Genomic DNA, 17,781 nt, shown 5'->3' with positions numbered 1-17,781 from the left:
AAAGGTAAGACGAGTCCACGGATTCATCCTTTAGTTGTGGGATATTATCCTCCTGCTAACAGGAAGTGGCAAAGAGCACCACAGCAGAGCTGTCTATATAGCTCCTCCCTTAGCTCCACTCCCCAGTCATTCTCTTTGCCTACTCTAAGTACTAGGAAGGGTAAAGTGAAAGAGGTGATAAAATATTAGTTTTTAATTTCTTCAAGCAAGAGTTTGTTATTTTAAATGGTACCGGTGTGTACTATTTACTCTCAGGCAGCAGATGGATGAAGACTGCTGCCTGGAGGATGATGATCTTAGCATTTGTAACTAAGGTCCATTACGGTTCCCACAGAGGCTGAGGAGTACAGGAAACTTCAGTGTGAGGAACATTTTCATGCTATGCAGCAGTGAGGTATGTTCAGTCATATATTTCTGGAGAGACTGTGTATTTCAGAAGGGCTGACATTATACCCAGGAGGGTAAGGGTAAGCAGTAATCCTAGAGCTAAAAGAAGGGCATTACTTAGCTTGCATATGGGGCCAATTACAAATATGGTTGACACTGAGTTGTTAATGTTTGTGGGCAAATGCTTTTATGATTTGGGAGTGCTTTAACGTTTTGTGGCAATAACGTTTGGGCAACTTTATTGAGGGCACACATGGCTTAACTTTTGGGTCTCAGAACCCACATGGCTATTTATAACCACTCTGGTGCGGTTCTTTGAGGCTGTGGAGACATCGAGTGAGATGGGCGGGGCCTATTTTCGCTCCTCAGATGCACAGTTAGTTTTTCGCAGCAAGCTCTAACTCCTGAGGGCCCTGCTGTATGTTTTGGGACAAATCAAAGCTTTTACCCCACATTTACTATCCCTGAGGGCAGGTAGGGCCACAGCAGGGCTGTGGCAATGTGCTTGGGGGTGTTTTTTCCGGATTTGGGCCTATTTTCAATCCGGTTTGCAAATTAAGGGGTTAAATGTTAAAATTCCTTGTGGGGCAATCTTAACTACTTATATGGTGTATTGGATACAAAATTTTTAAAAATTTGGTGCATGTTTAGGCTGTTTTGCAGAACGTGTATGCTTTTTTTCTCTTAAAGGCGCAGTAACGTTTTTTTAAGATTGTTATTTTTTTCACTAAATAAAGTGTTTTCATGCTTGTTTGTAGTCATTACTAGCCTGTTCAACATGTCTGACATTGAGGAAAGTCAATGTTCAATATGTTTAGAAGCCATTGTGGAACCTCCACTTAGAATGTGTCCCTCATGCACTGAAAGGTCAATAAATTGCAAAGAACATATTTTAGCTACTAAAAGTATGTCACAGGATGATTCTCAGTCAGAAGGGAATCAGGTTATGCCATCTAATTCTCCCCAAGTGTCACAACCATTAACGCCCGCACAAGCGACGCCAAGTACTTCTAGTGCGTCTAATTCTTTTACCCTGCAAGATATGGCCGCAGTTATGAATACTACCTTCACAAAGGTTTTATCTAAGCTGCCTGGGTTGCAAGGGAAGCGCAGTAGGTCTGGTGTGAGAACAAACGCTGAGCCCTCTGACGCTTTATTAGCCATATCCGATGTACCCTCACAATGTTCTGAAGTGAGGGATTTGCTGGCTGAGGGAGAGATTTCTGATTCAGGAAATATGTTCCCTCAGACAGATTCAGATATGACGACTTTTTTAAATTTAAACTAGAACACCTCCGCTTACTGCTCAGGGAGGTTTTAGCGACTCTGGATGATTGTGACCCTATTGTAGTTCCAGAGAAATTGTGTAAAATGGACAGATTCCTAGAGGTTCCTGCCTACACTGCTGTTTTTCTGGTCCCTAAGAGGATTTCGGAAATTGTTACTAAGGAGTGGGATAGACCAGGTATTCCGTTCGCTCCCCCTCCTACTTTTAAGAAAATATTTCCCATATCAGACGCCGTGTGGGACTCGTGGCAGACGGTCCCTAAGGTGGAGGGAGCTATTTCTACCCTGGCTAAGCGTACAACTATACCTATTGAGAACAGTTGTGCTTTCAAAGATCCTATGGATAAAAAATTAGAGGGTCTCCTGAAGAAAATATTTGTTCATCAAGGTTTTCTTCTCCAACCTATAGCGTGCATTGTTCGTGTAACTACTGCAGCGTCCTTTTGGTTCGAGGCTCTGGAAGAGGCTCTTCAGGTTGAGACCCCATTAGATGATATTCTGGATAGAATTAGGGCTCTTAAGCTAGCTAATTCTTTCATTACAGATGCTGCTTTTCAATTGGCTAAATTAGTGGCGAAAAATTCAGGTTTTGCCATTTTAGCGCGTAGAGCGTTATGGCTTAAGTCCTGGTCTGCTGACGTGTCATCAAAAGCTAAGCTTTTAGCCATCCCTTTCAAGGGTAAGACCCTAGTTGGGCCTGAACTGAAAGAGATCACTTCAGACATCACTGGAGGGAAAGGCCATGCCCTTCCTCAGGATAAAACGAATAAAATGAGGACCAAACAAAATAATTTACGTTCCTTTCGAAACTTCAAAGGTGGTCCCTCTACCTCTTCCCCTGCCGCAAAGCAAGAGGGAAATTTTGCTCAATCCAAGTCAGTCTGGAGACCTAATCAGACTTGGAACAAGGGTAAACAGGCCAAGAAGCCCGCTGCTGCCACCAAGACAGCATGAAGGGGTAGCCCCGATCCGGGACCGGATCTTGTAGGGGCAGACTTTCTCTCTTCGCTCAGGCTTGGGCAAGAGACGTTCAGGACTCCTGGGCTTTAGAAATAGTAACCCAGGGGTATCTTCTAGATTTCAAAGATTCTCCCCCAAGGGGGAGATTCCATCTTTCTCATTTGTCTGTAAACTAGACAAAAAGAGAGGCATTCTTACGCTGTGTAGAAGACCTATATACCATGGGAGTGATCTGCCCAGTTTCGGAATCAGAACAGGGGCAAGGGTTCTACTCCAATCTGTGTGTGGTTCCCAAAAAAGAGGGAACCTTCAGACCAATTTTGGATCTCAAGATCCTAAACAAATTCCTCAGAGTCCCATCCTTCAAGATGGAGACCATTCAGACTATTTTGCCAATGATCCAGGAGGGTCAATATATGACCACCGTGGACTTAAAGGATGCGTATCTACACATTCGTATCCACAAAGATCATCACCAGTTCCTCAGGTTCGCCTTTCTGGACAAGCATTACCAGTTTGTGGCTCTTCCCTTCGGGTTGGCCACATCTCCCAGAATTTTCACAAAGGTGCTAGGGTCCCTTCTGGCGGTTCTAAGGCCGAGGGGCATATCTGTGGCGCCTTATCTGGACGATATCTTAATCCAGGCGTCAATTTACCAACTAGCCAAGTCTCACATGGACATTGTGTTGGCTTTTCTAAGATCTCACGGGTGGAAGGTGAACGTAAAAAAGAGTTCACTTCTTCCTCTCACAAGAGTTCCATTCCTGGGAACTCTGATAGATTCGGTGGACATGACGGAGGTCAGGAAATCAAAAATTGTATCCATATGCCGAGTTCTTCATTCCATTCCTCGGCCGTCAGTGACTCAGTAATCGGCTTAATGGTAGCGGCAATGGACATAGTTCCGTTTGCTCGCTTGCATCTCAGACCACTGCAACTTTGCATGCTCAAACAGTGGAATGGGGATTATGCAGATTTATCTCCTCAGATAAATCTGGACCAAGAGACCAGAGACTCTTTTCTTTGGTGGTTGTCACAGGATCATCTGTCCAAGGGAATGTGTTTCCGCAGGCCAGCGTGGGTCATAGTGACGACGGACGCCAGCCTATTGGGCTGGGGTGCAGTCTGGAATTCCCTGAAAGCACAGGGTTTGTGGACTCAGGAGGAGGCTCTCCTCCCAATAAATATTCTAGAACTGAGAGCGATATTCAACACGCTTCAGGCGTGGCCTCAGCTGGTATTGGCCAGATTCATAAGATACCAGTTGGAAAATATCACGACTGTAGCATATATCAATCATCAGTGGGGAACAAAGAGTTCTCTAGCGATGATAGAGTTTACCAAAATAATTCAATGGGCAGAGACTCACTCTTGCCATCTATCAGCAATCTATATCCTAGGAGTGGAGAACTGGGAAGCGGATTTTCTAAGTTGTCAGACTTTTCATCCGGGGAAGTGGGAACTCCATCCGGAGGTGTTTGCACATTTGATTCAGCAATGGGGCACACCAGAATTGGATCTGATTGCGTCTAGTCAGAATGCCAAACTTCCTCATTACGGGTCCAGGTCAAGGGATCCTCAGGCAGTACTGATAGATGCTCTAGCAGTACCCTGGTCGTTCAACCTAGCTTATGTGTTTCCACCATTTCCTCTCCTTCCTCGTTTGATTGGCAAAATCAAACAGGAGAGAGCTTCTGTGATTTTGATAGCACCTGCGTGGCCATGCAGTATTTGTTATGCAGACCTTGTGGACATGTCATCTCTTCCACCATGGACTCTGTCACTGAGACAGGACCTTCTGATTCAAGGTCCGTTCCAGCATCCAAATCTAGTTTCTCTGCGACTGACTGCTTGGAGATTGAACGCTTGATCTTATCCAAGCGGGGGTTCTCTGAGTCGGTCATAGATATCTTGATTCAGGCTCGTAAGCCTGTCGCCAGGAAAATTTATCATAAGATATGGCATAAATATCTTTATTGGTGCAAATCCAAAGGCTACTCATGGAGTAAGATCAGGGTTCCTAGGATTTTGTCCTTTCTCCAAGAAAGCTAGTTCCTTAAAGGGAGAGATATCTGCTTGATCAATTCTACTGCACAAACATCTGGCAGATGTTCCAGACGTTCAGTCGTTCTGTCAGGCTTTAGTTAGAATCAAGCCTGTGTTTAAACCTGTTGCTCCTCCATGGAGTTTGAATTTAGTTCTTAAAGTTCTTCAAGGGGTTCCGTTTGAACCTATGCATTCCATAGATATTAAGCTTCTGTTTTTAGTTGCTATCTCTTCGGCTCAAAGAGTTTCTAAACTATCTGCATTACAATGCGACTCGCCTTATCTTGTTTTCCATGCTGATAAGGTGGTTTTGCGTACCAAACCTGGATTCCTTCCTAAGGTTGTTACTAATAAGAATATTAATCAGGAAATTGTTGTTCCTTCTCTGTGTCCTAATCCTTCCTCTAAGAAGGAGCGTCTATTGCACAACTTGGATGTGGTTCATGCTTTAAAGTTTTACTTGCAAGTGACCAAGGATTTCCGTCAAACATCTTTGTTTGTTGTCTCTTCTGGAAAACGTAGAGGTCAAAAAGCTACGGCTACCTCTCTTGCCTTTTGGCTGAAAAGCATCATCCGTTTGGCATATGAGACTGCTGGACAGCAGCCTCCTGAAAGAATTACAGCTCACTCTACTAGAGCGGTGGCTTCCACATGGGCTTTTAAAAATGATACTTCTGTTGAACAGATATGTAAGGCTATGACTTGGTCTTCGCTTCATACCTTTTCCAAATTTGATACCTTTGCTTCTTCTGAGGCTATTTTTGGGAGAAAAGTTCTACAAGCAGTGGTGCCTTCTGTTTAACCATCTGTCTTGTCCCTCCCGGTCATCCGTGTCCTGTAGCTTTGGTATTGTATCCCACAAGTAAAGGATGAATCTGTGGACTCGTCTTACCTTTATAGAAGAAAAGTAAAGTTATGCTTACCTGATAAATTGATTTCTTCTATGGTAAGACGAGTCCACGGCTCGCCCTGTCATTTTAAGACAGATTATATTTTTTTGATTTAAACTTCAGTCACCTCTGCACCTTGTAGGTTCTCCTTTTTCTTCCTGTAACTTCGGTCGAATGACGGGGGTGGAGCTAAGGGAGGAGCTATATAGACAGCTCTGCTGTGGTGCTCTTTGCCACTTCCTGTTAGCAGGAGGATAATATCCCACAAGTAAAGGATGAATCCGTGGACTCGTCTTACCATAGAAGAAATCAATTTATCAGGTAAGCATAAATTTACTTTTTTTAAAGGACCGTAAAACCTTATATTTAAAGTACACATTAGTGCAGTTTAAACTACAAATATAATCATTTTGCAATAGACTGTACATACTCCCCCGATTTTCATGGGACAGTCCCGATTTTAGGGGTCTGTCCCGGGTTGCTAGCCATCTGTCCCACATTGCCCCATGCATTTTTAAATTCTATTGGGCACATACTCAGCAGACTTTTCTCTCCCAGGGTTATATACCTGTTAGATTCCTTGTGGAAAAGTAATGGTGTGTGGGTTAAGCAGGAGTAGGAAGGCTGTATACCCTCTGACCTCAGCTTGCCAACCCAAGGACTCCATACAATGAGTTACAGATACCCATATATGATGTAGTGTGTGTGTCTATCTGCATGTGTAAGTGTAAGCTATATAGTGTGTGTGTGTGTGTGTGTGTGTGTGTATCTGCATGTGTAAGTGTATGCAATGTAGTGTGTATGTATCTGCATGTGTAAGTGTATGCAATGTAGTGTGTATGTATCTGCATGTGTAAGTGTATGCAATGTAGTGTGTATGTATCTGCATGTGTAAGTGTATGATATGTAGTGTGTGTCTGCATGTGTAAGTGTATGCAATGTAGTGTGTACAGTGGCGCAAAAAAGTATTTAGTCAGCCACCAATTGTGCAAGTTCTCCCACTTAAGAAGATGAGAGAGGCCTGTAATTTTCATCATAGGTATACCTCAACTATGAGAGACAAAATGTGGAAACAAATCCAGATAATCACATTGTCTGATTTGGAAAGAATTTATTTGCAAATTATGGTGGAAAATAAGTATTTGGTCAATATCAAAAGATCATCTCAATACTTTGTTATATATCCTTTGTTGGCAATGAGAGAGGTCAAACGTTTTCTGTAAGTCTTCACAAGGTTGTCACACACTGTTGCTGGTATGTTGGCCCATTCCTGCATGCAGATCTCCTCTAGAGCAGTGATGTTTTGGCTCTGTCGCTGGGCAACACAGACTTTCAACTGCCTCCAAAGGTTTTCTATGGGGTTAAGATCTGGAGACTGGCTAGGCCGCTCAAGGACCTTGAAATGCTTCTTACGAAGCCAATCCTTCGTTGCCCGGGCGGTGTGTTTGAGATCATTGCCATGCTGAAAGCCACGTTTCATCTTCAATGCCCTTGCTGATGGAAGGAGGTTTGCACTCAAAATCTCACGATACATGGCCCCATTCATTCTTTCATGTACACGGATCAGTCGCCCTGTTCCCTTTGCAGAGAAACAGCCCCAAAGCATGATGTTGCCACCCCCATGCTTCACAATAGGTATGGTGTTCTTTGGTTGCAACTCAGCATTCTCTCTACTCCAAACACGACGAGTTGTGTTTCTACCAAACAGTTCTACTTTGGTTTTATCTGACCATATGACATTCTCCCAATCTGCTTCTGGATCATCCAAATGCTCTCTAGCATACTTCAGACGGGCCCGGACATGTACTGGCTTAAGCAGGGGGACACGTCTGGCACTGCAGGATCTGAGTCCCTGGCGGCGTAGTGTGTTACTGATGGTAGCCTTTGGTACGTTGGTTCCAGCTCTCTACAGGTCATTCACTAGGTCCCCCTATGTGGTTCTGGTAAGTTTGCTTAGCGTTCTTGTGATCATTTTGACCCCATGGGGTGAGATCTTGCGTGGAGCCCCAGATCGAGGGAGATTATCAGTGGTCTTGTATGTCTTCCAATTTCTAATTATTGCTCCCACAGTTGATTTCTTCACACCAAGCTGCTTGCCTATTGCAGATTCAGTCTTCCCAGCCTGGTGCAGGTCTACAATTTTGTTTCTGGTGTCCTTCGACAACTCTTTGGTCTTCACCATAGTGGAGTTTGGAGTGTGACTGTTTGAGGTTGTGGACAGGTGTCTTTTATACTGATAACAAGCTCAAACAGGTGCCATTAATACAGGCAATGAGTGGAGGACAGAAGAGCCTCTTAAAGAAGAAGATACAGGTCTGTGAGAGCCAGAAATCTTGCTTGTTTGTAGGTGACCAAATACTTATTTTCCACCATAATATGCAAATAAATTCTTTCCAAATCAGACAATGTGATTGTCTGGATTTGTTTCCACATTTTGTCTCTCATAGTTGAGGTATACCTATGATGAAAATTACAGGCCTCTCTCATCTTCTTAAGTGGGAGAACTTGCACAATTGGTGGCTGACTAAATACTTTTTTTCCCCACTGTATGTTTCTGCATGTGTAAGTGTATGCTATGTAGTGTGTGTGTGTATCTGCCTGTATAAGTGTGTGTAGTGTATGTCTGCATGTGTAAGTGTATGGTATGTAGTGTGTGTGTATGTACATGTGTAAGTGTATGCTATGTAGTGTGTGTGTGTATGTGTAAGTGTATGCTATGTAGTGTGTGTGTGTAAGTGTATGCTATGTAGTGTGTATGTGTAAGTGTATGCAATGTAGTGTGTATGTATCTGCATGTGTAAGTGTATGATATGTAGTGTGTTACTGTGCATTTTTGCTAACTTTAAAGGCCAGAATCTAGAATATTAATGAGGAAAGCAGAGACCAGTTTTTAAGAATCTATTTATTAAATGTCCAATTAAGATAAGAATATTTAGCACTGTCTCTGCAAAGGTTAATTAAATACAGAGCTCACATAGCTATACCAGTGGTTTGAGCTTTTGTTTGTTTTGCTGCCTAAGAGTATTAAAAGATATGACTTTATTTAGAATTTTATTTATATTACTTTGGTCTTTATAATTTATTTAAGCCCCACTCCTGCCCACCACATTTCAAATTTTTGCCGCGGGGGGGGGGGGGGGGGGGTCCCTCTTTTGAAATGTTCGGAGGTATGGACTGTATATACTTCTGATAACGATTATTACTGATTAAAGGGACATGCCACCCATATTTTTTATTTTATGATTTTGAAAGAGAATGCAATGTTAAACCTCTTTCTAATTTACTTCTATTATCTTATTTCTTTTATTCTCTTGATATTCTTTGATGAAAAGCATATCTAGATATGCTCACTAGCTGCTGATTGGTTGCTGCACATAGAAGCATCATGTGATTGGCTCACCATGTACATTGCTTTTTATTCAAATAAGGATATTTTAAAAAATGAAGCAAAATAATTTATGGAAATAAATTGTAATGTTGTTTAAATTTCTATTCTCTATCTGAATCATGAAAGAAAGATTTTGTGTTTAGTGGCATGATATTCGCAGCATGCACTCTAGGTAAATGTGCACACAACCTATGATTTAAATTGATCTTGCAGTGGTAACATTTAATTTATGCATTTTTTTCATACACATGAATATTGCAATGCACTTTTGCATATTTAAGATAAAATGTATATGTAAATTAAGTAGTTTTGTACTTTACCAGGCCCAGAACCAATTATCTGACAATTCCCTCTTTTTCACAGGTTAAAGAAAAGTGATCATGGACTCTTTCAGTCAAAAGCCAGCCTACAGAAGCTCAGTGTTAAGGTATGGGATGTATCCAGGAACTTCAATAGATTCTTGACAAGGAATAGTAACTTAACATCTTCAAATTATTTGTTAAAATGTTTAGACTATGATTTTAGAGACCAAAACAGCTGAATGCCAGGTTTTGTTAAAGGGACAGTCTACTCCAGAATTTTTATTGTTTAAAAAGATCGATAATCCCTTAAAGGGACAGTATAAATTAAACTTTCATTATTCAGATATGACTTTTAATTTTAATCAACTTTCCAATTTACTTTTATCGTTAAATTTGCTTTTTTCTCTTGGTATTCTCAGTTTAAACTAAACATAGGTAGGCTTATATGCCAATTTCTAAGCCTCTGAGGGCTGCCTCTTATCACATGCTTTTTAAATCTCTTTTCAACACAAAGAGACAGAAAGTACACGTGGGCCATATAGATAACTGTGTTCAGGCACAGGGGGTTATTTAAGATTTAGCACAAAACAATGCTAAATTTAAGACAATAGATAATAAACGGTCACAGTCATGTGATCAGGGGGCTGGAAGAAGGTTCCTAGATACAAGGTAATCACAGAGGTAACAAGTATATTAATATAACTTTGTTGGTTATGCAAAACTGGGGAATGGGTAATAAAGGGATTATCTATCTTTTAAAACAATAACAATTCTATGGTAGACTCTCGCTTTAATTACCCATTTCCCAGTTTTGCTTAACCAACACTGTTATTAATATACGTTTTACCTCTGTGATTACCTTGTATCTAAGCTTCTGCAGACTTCCTCCTTCAGTTCTTTTGACAGACTTGCATTTTAGCCAATCAGTGCTGACTCTGAGAACGTTATCTATATGGCACACATGGACTAATGCCCTCTAGCTGTGTAAACCTGTCAAAATGCACTGAGTTTAGAGGCAGCCTTCAAAGGGTTAAAAAATAGCATATGAGCCTACCTAGCTTTAACTTTCAACAAATATTACCAAGAGAACAAAGCAAAGTTGATGATAAAAGTAAATTGGAAAGTTGTTTAAAATTGCATGCCCTATTTGAATCATGAATGTTTGTTTAATTTTGACTAGACTGTCCCTTTAAATAAATAATGCCCATTAATCTAGTGTGTTTTTTTGTTTGTTTTTATTTGACTGTAGCAAAAAGCATATAATTGCCACTTTGGAACACTGGTTAACATTAAAATTCAGTTATTTGGCAAATTACCAGTCTTGCTACTAAAACAACCTAATTATGAAACCGTTTTAATAATATTTTTGAACAGAAAGTCTATTTAACCATTTAGCTTATTCAGTTTGAATTTCCCTTACACACTACATGTAATATCACTTGTATTGCACTTGTGTTTTTTGAAATTTGGTAGGCTTTAAAGGGATTTAGTATATTGGAGTAATGGTTGCAGTTTGTTTCTTCCTATTAGTTATATAGCAAAAAACACTATTAAAGTTGGGAGGCATCGTTGTGAAATCCTTAAAGGGACATGAAACCCAAAAATTTCCTTTCATGATTCAAATAGAGAATACTATTTTAAACAACTTAATTTTCTTCTATTATCTAATTTGCTTCATTCTCTTGGTATCATTTGTTGAAGGAGCAGCAATGCACTACTGGTTTCTTACGGAACACATGGGTGAGCCAATAACAATAGTTATATATCTGCAGCCACCAATCAGCAGCTAGAACCTAGTTTATTTGCTGCTCCTGAGCTTACCTAGATAAACCGTTCAGCAAAGGATAACAAGAGAAGGAAGCAAAATAAATGATAGAAGTAAAAGGGAAAGTTGTTTAAAATTGGATTCTCTATCTGAATCATGAACAAAAATTTTTGGGTTTCATGTCCCTTTAAGTGTTTACAATCACAAGAGCCAGTATGAGATGCTTAGCAAACAGGAAGACTTTTTAGAGTAATTTAACTACACTGTTTTGCTTTCTAGAAACTATGCTGTAAAGTGAGGATATTATATCTGTTTAATTACAAATTACTTGGTTCTGAGAACTCTAAACAATACTATTCTAAACTCTAGAGATGACAAGGCAACATGTGAATGTAATTCCATTCTATACATTATTTTATTACAGTTCTCAACTCAGCTGGTGGATTGTACTCAGCAGCTCGCTGAGGCGAGGAACGAATATCTTTTATCTCTAGCGGCAGCCAATGCCCATCTGGATCACTACTACCTTACACACCTCCCTGCTATCATGAAGGTAAAGTTGTTTTCTGATCTGCAATAATTCACAGACTTTAAGGAAACCAAAGTCATTTTGAGATGAGTTAGTGAACAAATTACACTTTTTGGTTTTGCCTTATTCATGCAAATTTATAATCTAAAGATGAATTTGTTCCGTTCAGGCCAGATCTCACCTTTTTATATTGTAGCTCTAGGCAGTATAATTTGGAAGGGGGTTAAGAAGGGAAAATACTATATTCATAAACATATTTTTATACATAGTAAATGCACAGTTGTACATTAGTACAGCAGTAGTTTCACTAATTAAGGACCACCTGGACACATATACTTCATTACTTAAATTAGATAAGATTTTATATTGGCTGTTACTTCTCCTTTTGTTCTTTTTATTATTTTTCTTGCCCTTCCTAGACAGTGTTGTCCAGATATAAACAATGTCTAATTTTTAATCTTTACAGTCCCTCCCTATGATATTTAGCAATTTGTCCAGTTTTGAAACTAGCTCCACAGTGGACAGTCCACAGGCATCTACTCCTGTTTCACCTAACAGTATGTCCCTAGGAGCGAGAACCAAAGATAAAAGTTCTTGTAGACCTTTTCCTAAATCATCTACTGTAAATACAAAGTGAAGTGAATCAAGTAATGATGTGGGTAAAACAAAGTAAAAAAAAAGAAGACTTTGTAACTAGATATCCTAGCTGGATGTTGGGAAGAGCATACAAAGAGCAAAAAACCATTAATGTAATGACATTGTCTCTGTTTTTTTAGTTTCTTTATTTAAAGTCAACAGTGGAGACACAAACAAAATAATATGGGATCACGCAGGACCCAAGTAGAACCAGATTAAACCAAAATTATATAAAGGGGAGCAGACAGTGTATATAGCCCATCTGTCTCCAGAGTTGGAATTTTTTAATTTTATGATAAGAATGATAAGAATTATAACTTCATAGTGACTACATTGTAACCTTTATCCTGTGGGGGGTTATTGAACAGGGGGGACTTTAATCATGTTTGTTATGTGATCTGTCTGCTAATGTGTAGTGATGCTTGGACTCATGGCTATTCGGAACATAACGGCCTTATCATCAGACTGCACGGTCCTTTTGGTCTGGCGTGCCTTTTTTTGCTGGCTTACACGGTGCACCTCGTAACCGGGTGTGGTCACGTTGTAATTCCAGTTCCGTACCCTGACCAAGTGACGACGGAGAGAGTCTGTTCGTTGGTTGTCTGGTTCACAGGAGGGGGGTGAGCGGCCCAAAAATTAGGGGGTGAAAGGTGCCGTTTAGCTTTAGTCCATATTTGCAATCTCCAAGTTATGGAGGATTCTGATTTTTTAGAGACGGACATCTCCGACTCGGAGTATACATCTTGTGAGGAGAATGAAATGGCTCAGGTTATCCATGCCCATCAGTTATGTTCCGATTGCCGTTCTAGAGTACTCTCTCCCCCCCGAATCAGGGAATGTAGAGTGTGTTGAGCCATCAGCCCCTGAGTATTCCATGTCTCGTGAGGCGCATGCCCCAGAACCACCTTATGCTACGCAAGTAGGTGTCCCTATGGCCGTTACTCCTTCTCCGGAAGGCGGCCTGCTTCCTCCAGAGGTTACGGCATGGTCACGCATGGCCATATCTATGGCGCTGGCACATTTATATCTCCCAAGAGAAGTATTTTTAAGATACTGTCCGTGTTCTGTTAACCAGGGTCCGTCAAGCGTGAGATCGCTTGAGTCAGTTTGACCTTCTGGGAAAGCGATGGCCTCTGAGGGGTCGTCCATCGATCCGGCCTTGGGGCCGGGGTCTTCCATTGATCCAGCGGGGTAATATTTTTCCTTCCGTTATAGACTGGCATGTCTTTGTGTACTACTAAGGCATGTTTTGCCGGTGCTGGAGGATTTCGGTCCTACTGAGCCGAGGGATCCTCGGTCTTCCGTGCCGGATGTCAAACTGGGTTAGACGTATGGGGATGAAGCCAGTCTCCTTGATGTCTCCGTTTTTCTTTTCTTTTGAGTATCTGTTTCAGTTCTGAGCTTAGGAGAATAGTGCCTCTGATCGGCTGGTCCTATTAGCGTGCCCATTCTCCTTGGGCGCTCACCCTCGAGTGCTACCTTCATTTTATTTGATCTGGTTAGGATGTGTTTAATTTGTTTTATGAAGTGCATGTCTGTTATGATTTTCCCTTTTGGGAATGTTTCTTCTCTGGAACTGATACTTGCGATTTTGTGGTCATGTGAGCACTTTCTCGGAAGTTGCACAGTACTATATAATGAAATAGTTATGTTTATAGTTTGTTATCGATTCCTTTGGGGCTTCGATTTTTCTTAGACCTTGGACGGTTTTGGAGTGTTCTCGTACCAGGCAGGTACTGGTCGGGCGCTAGCTGCTGTTCCTTATGGTTCATGTCACCCACGTGGTGCCGATGTGCTGGGGCTACTTGTTGCCCTTCTTGGGTGGACGGGTCATCTGTGTCTTCCTTACTTCTTCCCTTTTTAGTATGTTGCATGCTCAATAGGGAGCGCAGGGGTTGGGGTTACTCCCTGTTGTTTTTCCCCCGGCATCTCCTGGTCAACTGGTCTGCCAGGAGTTGTGAGGCTCCCAACGTTTTTCCTGTGAGGTACAGAATTTTCTGGGAGGCTGATCCTCAGCCCTTCATCCTTCAAATGGAGCCTGATACTTGTAATCCCGTGACCTTTAGCGGGGGGGTGTTCCCCTTCGACTCTCTGAGATCTAGCCTTTTGGGTTTACAAGCAGAGGGTCCTGGTTTCAGACGCTTCCCTGGGTGCTGTTGCCATTTTCTTAGACCTGTTAAGATGTCTTTTTAGGATCTTTGGTCTCTATCTATTTCAAACATCCAATGTCCAGGGACATTGGGAGGTGGGATGCACTGCCCAGGGTGCACTTCTCCGTATGAGGTAACTTGACAGTTCCTCAGGGGGTTTGAACTTTGACTGGTCTCTGGTTTTGAGGGTTTAAGTTTATTACCATGTCTCTTGTCTGAGAGTTCAGAGTCCGGATCTGAATCGGTCCTGGGCGGTTCGGTTTGAAACCTTTAGGATTAAAACATCCACTTGTCCCTTATGGTGTCTACCTGAGGGTTAGCTCTTGCTGTCTTCTGGTGGGATCTGACAGTTGTTGTCGGGGCAGTTATTGCACCTTGATGTGGGCTCGTGTTTGTCTGTTTCCACTGACCTGTCAGTATGACCGAATGGTCTCTTATCACTTGGTTTCACCGTTCTCTCATCTCTTCTCCATGCCTATGGCTGTGGAAGCGGTTCCTTGGGGTTTGTCCTCCTTCGGGTAAGTTTCTGAATTCAGTTTCCATTGAGGCCCCAAGGTCCTTCTCTTCTCGTTTCCGAGGGGTTCTGTCCTTTTTGCGTGCAAGAGGTCCTGGGGCTGGATTCTGGTACTGGGACACTGTAGTTTAGTGTCTATCTCACTGGTTTGGGAGTGGTCCCTCTTTGGAGGGAGCTGTGTAAGGGTTCTGGAAACTGAGCACGTAGTATTTCTGTCATGGCTTGTGGTAGCAAGTGGAATTATAATAATGCCCCCCATGGGGTTGTTCCCTTTTAGGCCCCTCCTTTTTCTTCTGAGGTGTGGTTCGAAGAGTTTTATATTCTTCGTTTTCAGACGTTGACAATCCTTTTGGGCTGGGTCCGTTTCCTCAGAGTGGGGGACGGGGATCTGACTGCTCTGCTCAGTCTTGACCGTGTACTTCCAGTTGGTGCAGGTCTAGGTAACCTAAGGGATCTCTACCCTGCCTAGTAGCTGAAGGCTTGGAGTTTGAGCCCTGCTGTGGCAGCCTTCTAATCTGGTCTCCTGCTTTGGTGGGGGCTTCACAGTGTTTCATCCCTCCACTGTTGCATGTGCTGCTGGAGTGAATGTTCTTCTAAGGCGAGAGTTGCCATCAATATTTTTCGACATTCTCTGTGGGTTGATCTCCCACGATGGCTTAGGGTCAGCCTTGAGGCTGGAGCTCAGAGGTGGCTGTGTGTTTTCACAAGATAGCCTTTTTTCTCTGATAGGATAATTAGTTTGTTTCTATCCTTGTCTACAGGCTCCGAATTTCTTCAGCTTCTTCCTATGTGTCTACTTTTAGCGGTTGGGTCTGCTAAACTATGGTACAGTGAGGAGCCTGTGGCTTCCTTGAAGCACCATAAGTTGTATGGTGTTTTGTCAGGGAGCCGAGGGTAGACCTTGGTTCTAACTCGTGTTCGCCTTTTCATACGTGTGGAATTGATCCCTGTTCCTTGTCCTTCTAGGGAGTCATTCCCTGGGTGGTTGTTTTTAGCAACCTTGGGTTTGCTTTAGTCGTTTTGAGATTTTTGACCATAGTTGGTGGTCCTTTGGATACCTTATGGGTCCTCAATTTTCCCTTTTGAGGGTAGGTGTAGGTTCTCTTGCTTCGTGTCGGGGGTTAGTTCTATGTGATCAGAAAGCTTGCGGGACTTGGTTCCTCTTTTTATTTTTTGTGCTCAATGGATTCTAGAGATTCTAAGTAGTCTCTAGGAAGGCCTTGCAGGAGTTAACTGATGGCAGTTACCTGGTCCTTTCTTGTTTTTAACCCCTTGTGTCTAAGTGTTAGTTTTTTTTATCGGGTGTTGGATAATTTCAGGCTGTGGTGCCCTTTGAAGAGGCCGCCTTCTGTACCCGCCCTTTGTTTGCATTCAGTGTCCTCTATAGCTTGGGTATTGTTTTCCAAAAAGTAATTAATGCAGCTGTGGACTCTTCCCGTTTAAGAAGAAAAACTTAAATTATGCTTACCTGATAATTTTATTTTCTTCTGTCGGGAAGAGTCAACAGCTCCCCGCCCCTGTTTTTTCTATGGGGCGGCTGTATTTTAGTTTTTATTCTTCTGGCACCTTTTTAACCCTGATATTTCTCCTACTGTTCCTTGTTCCCTTGGCAGAATAACTGGGGGATGAGGGAAGTGGGGGAGGTATTTAAGCCTTTGGCTGGGGTGTCTTTGCCTCCTCCTGGTGGCCAGGTTCTGAATTCCCAAAAGTAATGCATGCAGCTGTGGACTCTTCCCATCAGAAGAAAAGAAAATTATCAGGTAAGCATAATTTAAGTTTTTGAATATATCAGATTGGATGACTTTTGACTCTAAAGTGGAACAGACAGGCGGCTTCACTTTAATGAATTTATATAGATAGATAGATAGATAGATAGATAGATAGATAGATATAGGTAAAGGTGTGGTACCAGCACTAAAACTTAGATCAAAATATATATGTCTATCTGTTATATTATGTGAGATTATTTTATGCCTGCCTATGGCATTTCTACCCTTAGCATGGACAAACGTCTCAATAGATGTGTTATATTGATATATTGTGTATCGTGCTGCGTGAATAAAGATTCAGTGTACCCTTAACACTGTTAGGAATAGTAATATCAAGAGGAAAAATCAATGTGGTTCAGCGCCAGATAAAAGTCTTTATACATATAGTTATAAATTCTAGAGTCCCAATAAAACAAAAATGATGATAAAGGTGAGAAATGGTTTTCTTCTTACCGGCAATTACCCCAATCGTATGAGGTAATGTTTACACACAGGAAAACCAATGGTGTAGTGGTCCTCCGGTAGGTAGTTATTCTCCTCCGTTGGTTCCTTTGTTAGGTGAATCTTGTAGGGCACTCTTAGCCAATGGATTCAACGAAGCTTCTTGGAAATACCTTTCTGGTGGAAACTTCCAGTTCTCTCTGTGATGGTATGTCTTAGTATCTCCCCGAAGTATGGTAATTTGGTAGAATTTCTCAGATAGTTTTGAAAAAAAGAAAGAAAAAACACATAGTGTAACTCTGTCATACAAATGATTAATTTAGTTTGAGCTTAAAACGTTTGTACTTACATTTAATGCCCTCAATCCTTAATGAGGTAAGCATTCAAGCATATAAATATAAGTTGATACTATATTGGTATGTCCGTTGTTGTCCCCTCCTTCAGTTTGTGAATTTATTCCAGCACAACAATTTTTTCTTTAGTCAGAGTTGGTTTATAAAAATACACCGTATCTAGTGCTATATGGTTATCCTTTAAGGAGTTCTTCTTTACGCATTATTATATAGTATCGATGTAAAAGTATCCGTGTAAAAAAGATCAATGTAAAACAGTGCTAATATAAAAACTGCAGTGCACATGCAACAATATAATAGAACAGGCAATTGCCCAGGAAAGAAAACCGATTAAAAAAATAATAATTACACTTCAGATAAAGCT

The 17,781-nt window shown here is 41.5% G+C and overlaps 1 protein-coding gene across 2 annotated transcripts in view; it reads left to right on the top strand.

The window, feature by feature from the left end:
- Positions 1–17,781, top strand: part of FCHSD1 (FCH and double SH3 domains 1) — a 374,706-nt gene that overhangs the window by 182,481 nt on the left and 174,444 nt on the right. For both annotated transcript variants that reach the window (XM_053718614.1, XM_053718613.1), the window contains exons 7-8: positions 9,322–9,385; positions 11,450–11,578. In XM_053718614.1, the coding sequence (XP_053574589.1) occupies positions 9,322–9,385; positions 11,450–11,578 (193 nt within the window). The remainder of the gene's footprint in view (positions 1–9,321; positions 9,386–11,449; positions 11,579–17,781) is intronic.

This window comes from Bombina bombina, chromosome 6 (assembly GCF_027579735.1).
Source record: "Bombina bombina isolate aBomBom1 chromosome 6, aBomBom1.pri, whole genome shotgun sequence".
Classification (NCBI taxonomy): domain Eukaryota; kingdom Metazoa; phylum Chordata; class Amphibia; order Anura; family Bombinatoridae; genus Bombina; species Bombina bombina.
Note: the sequence above shows the minus strand (reverse complement) of the source record. Positions and strands in the feature narration are given on the sequence as shown.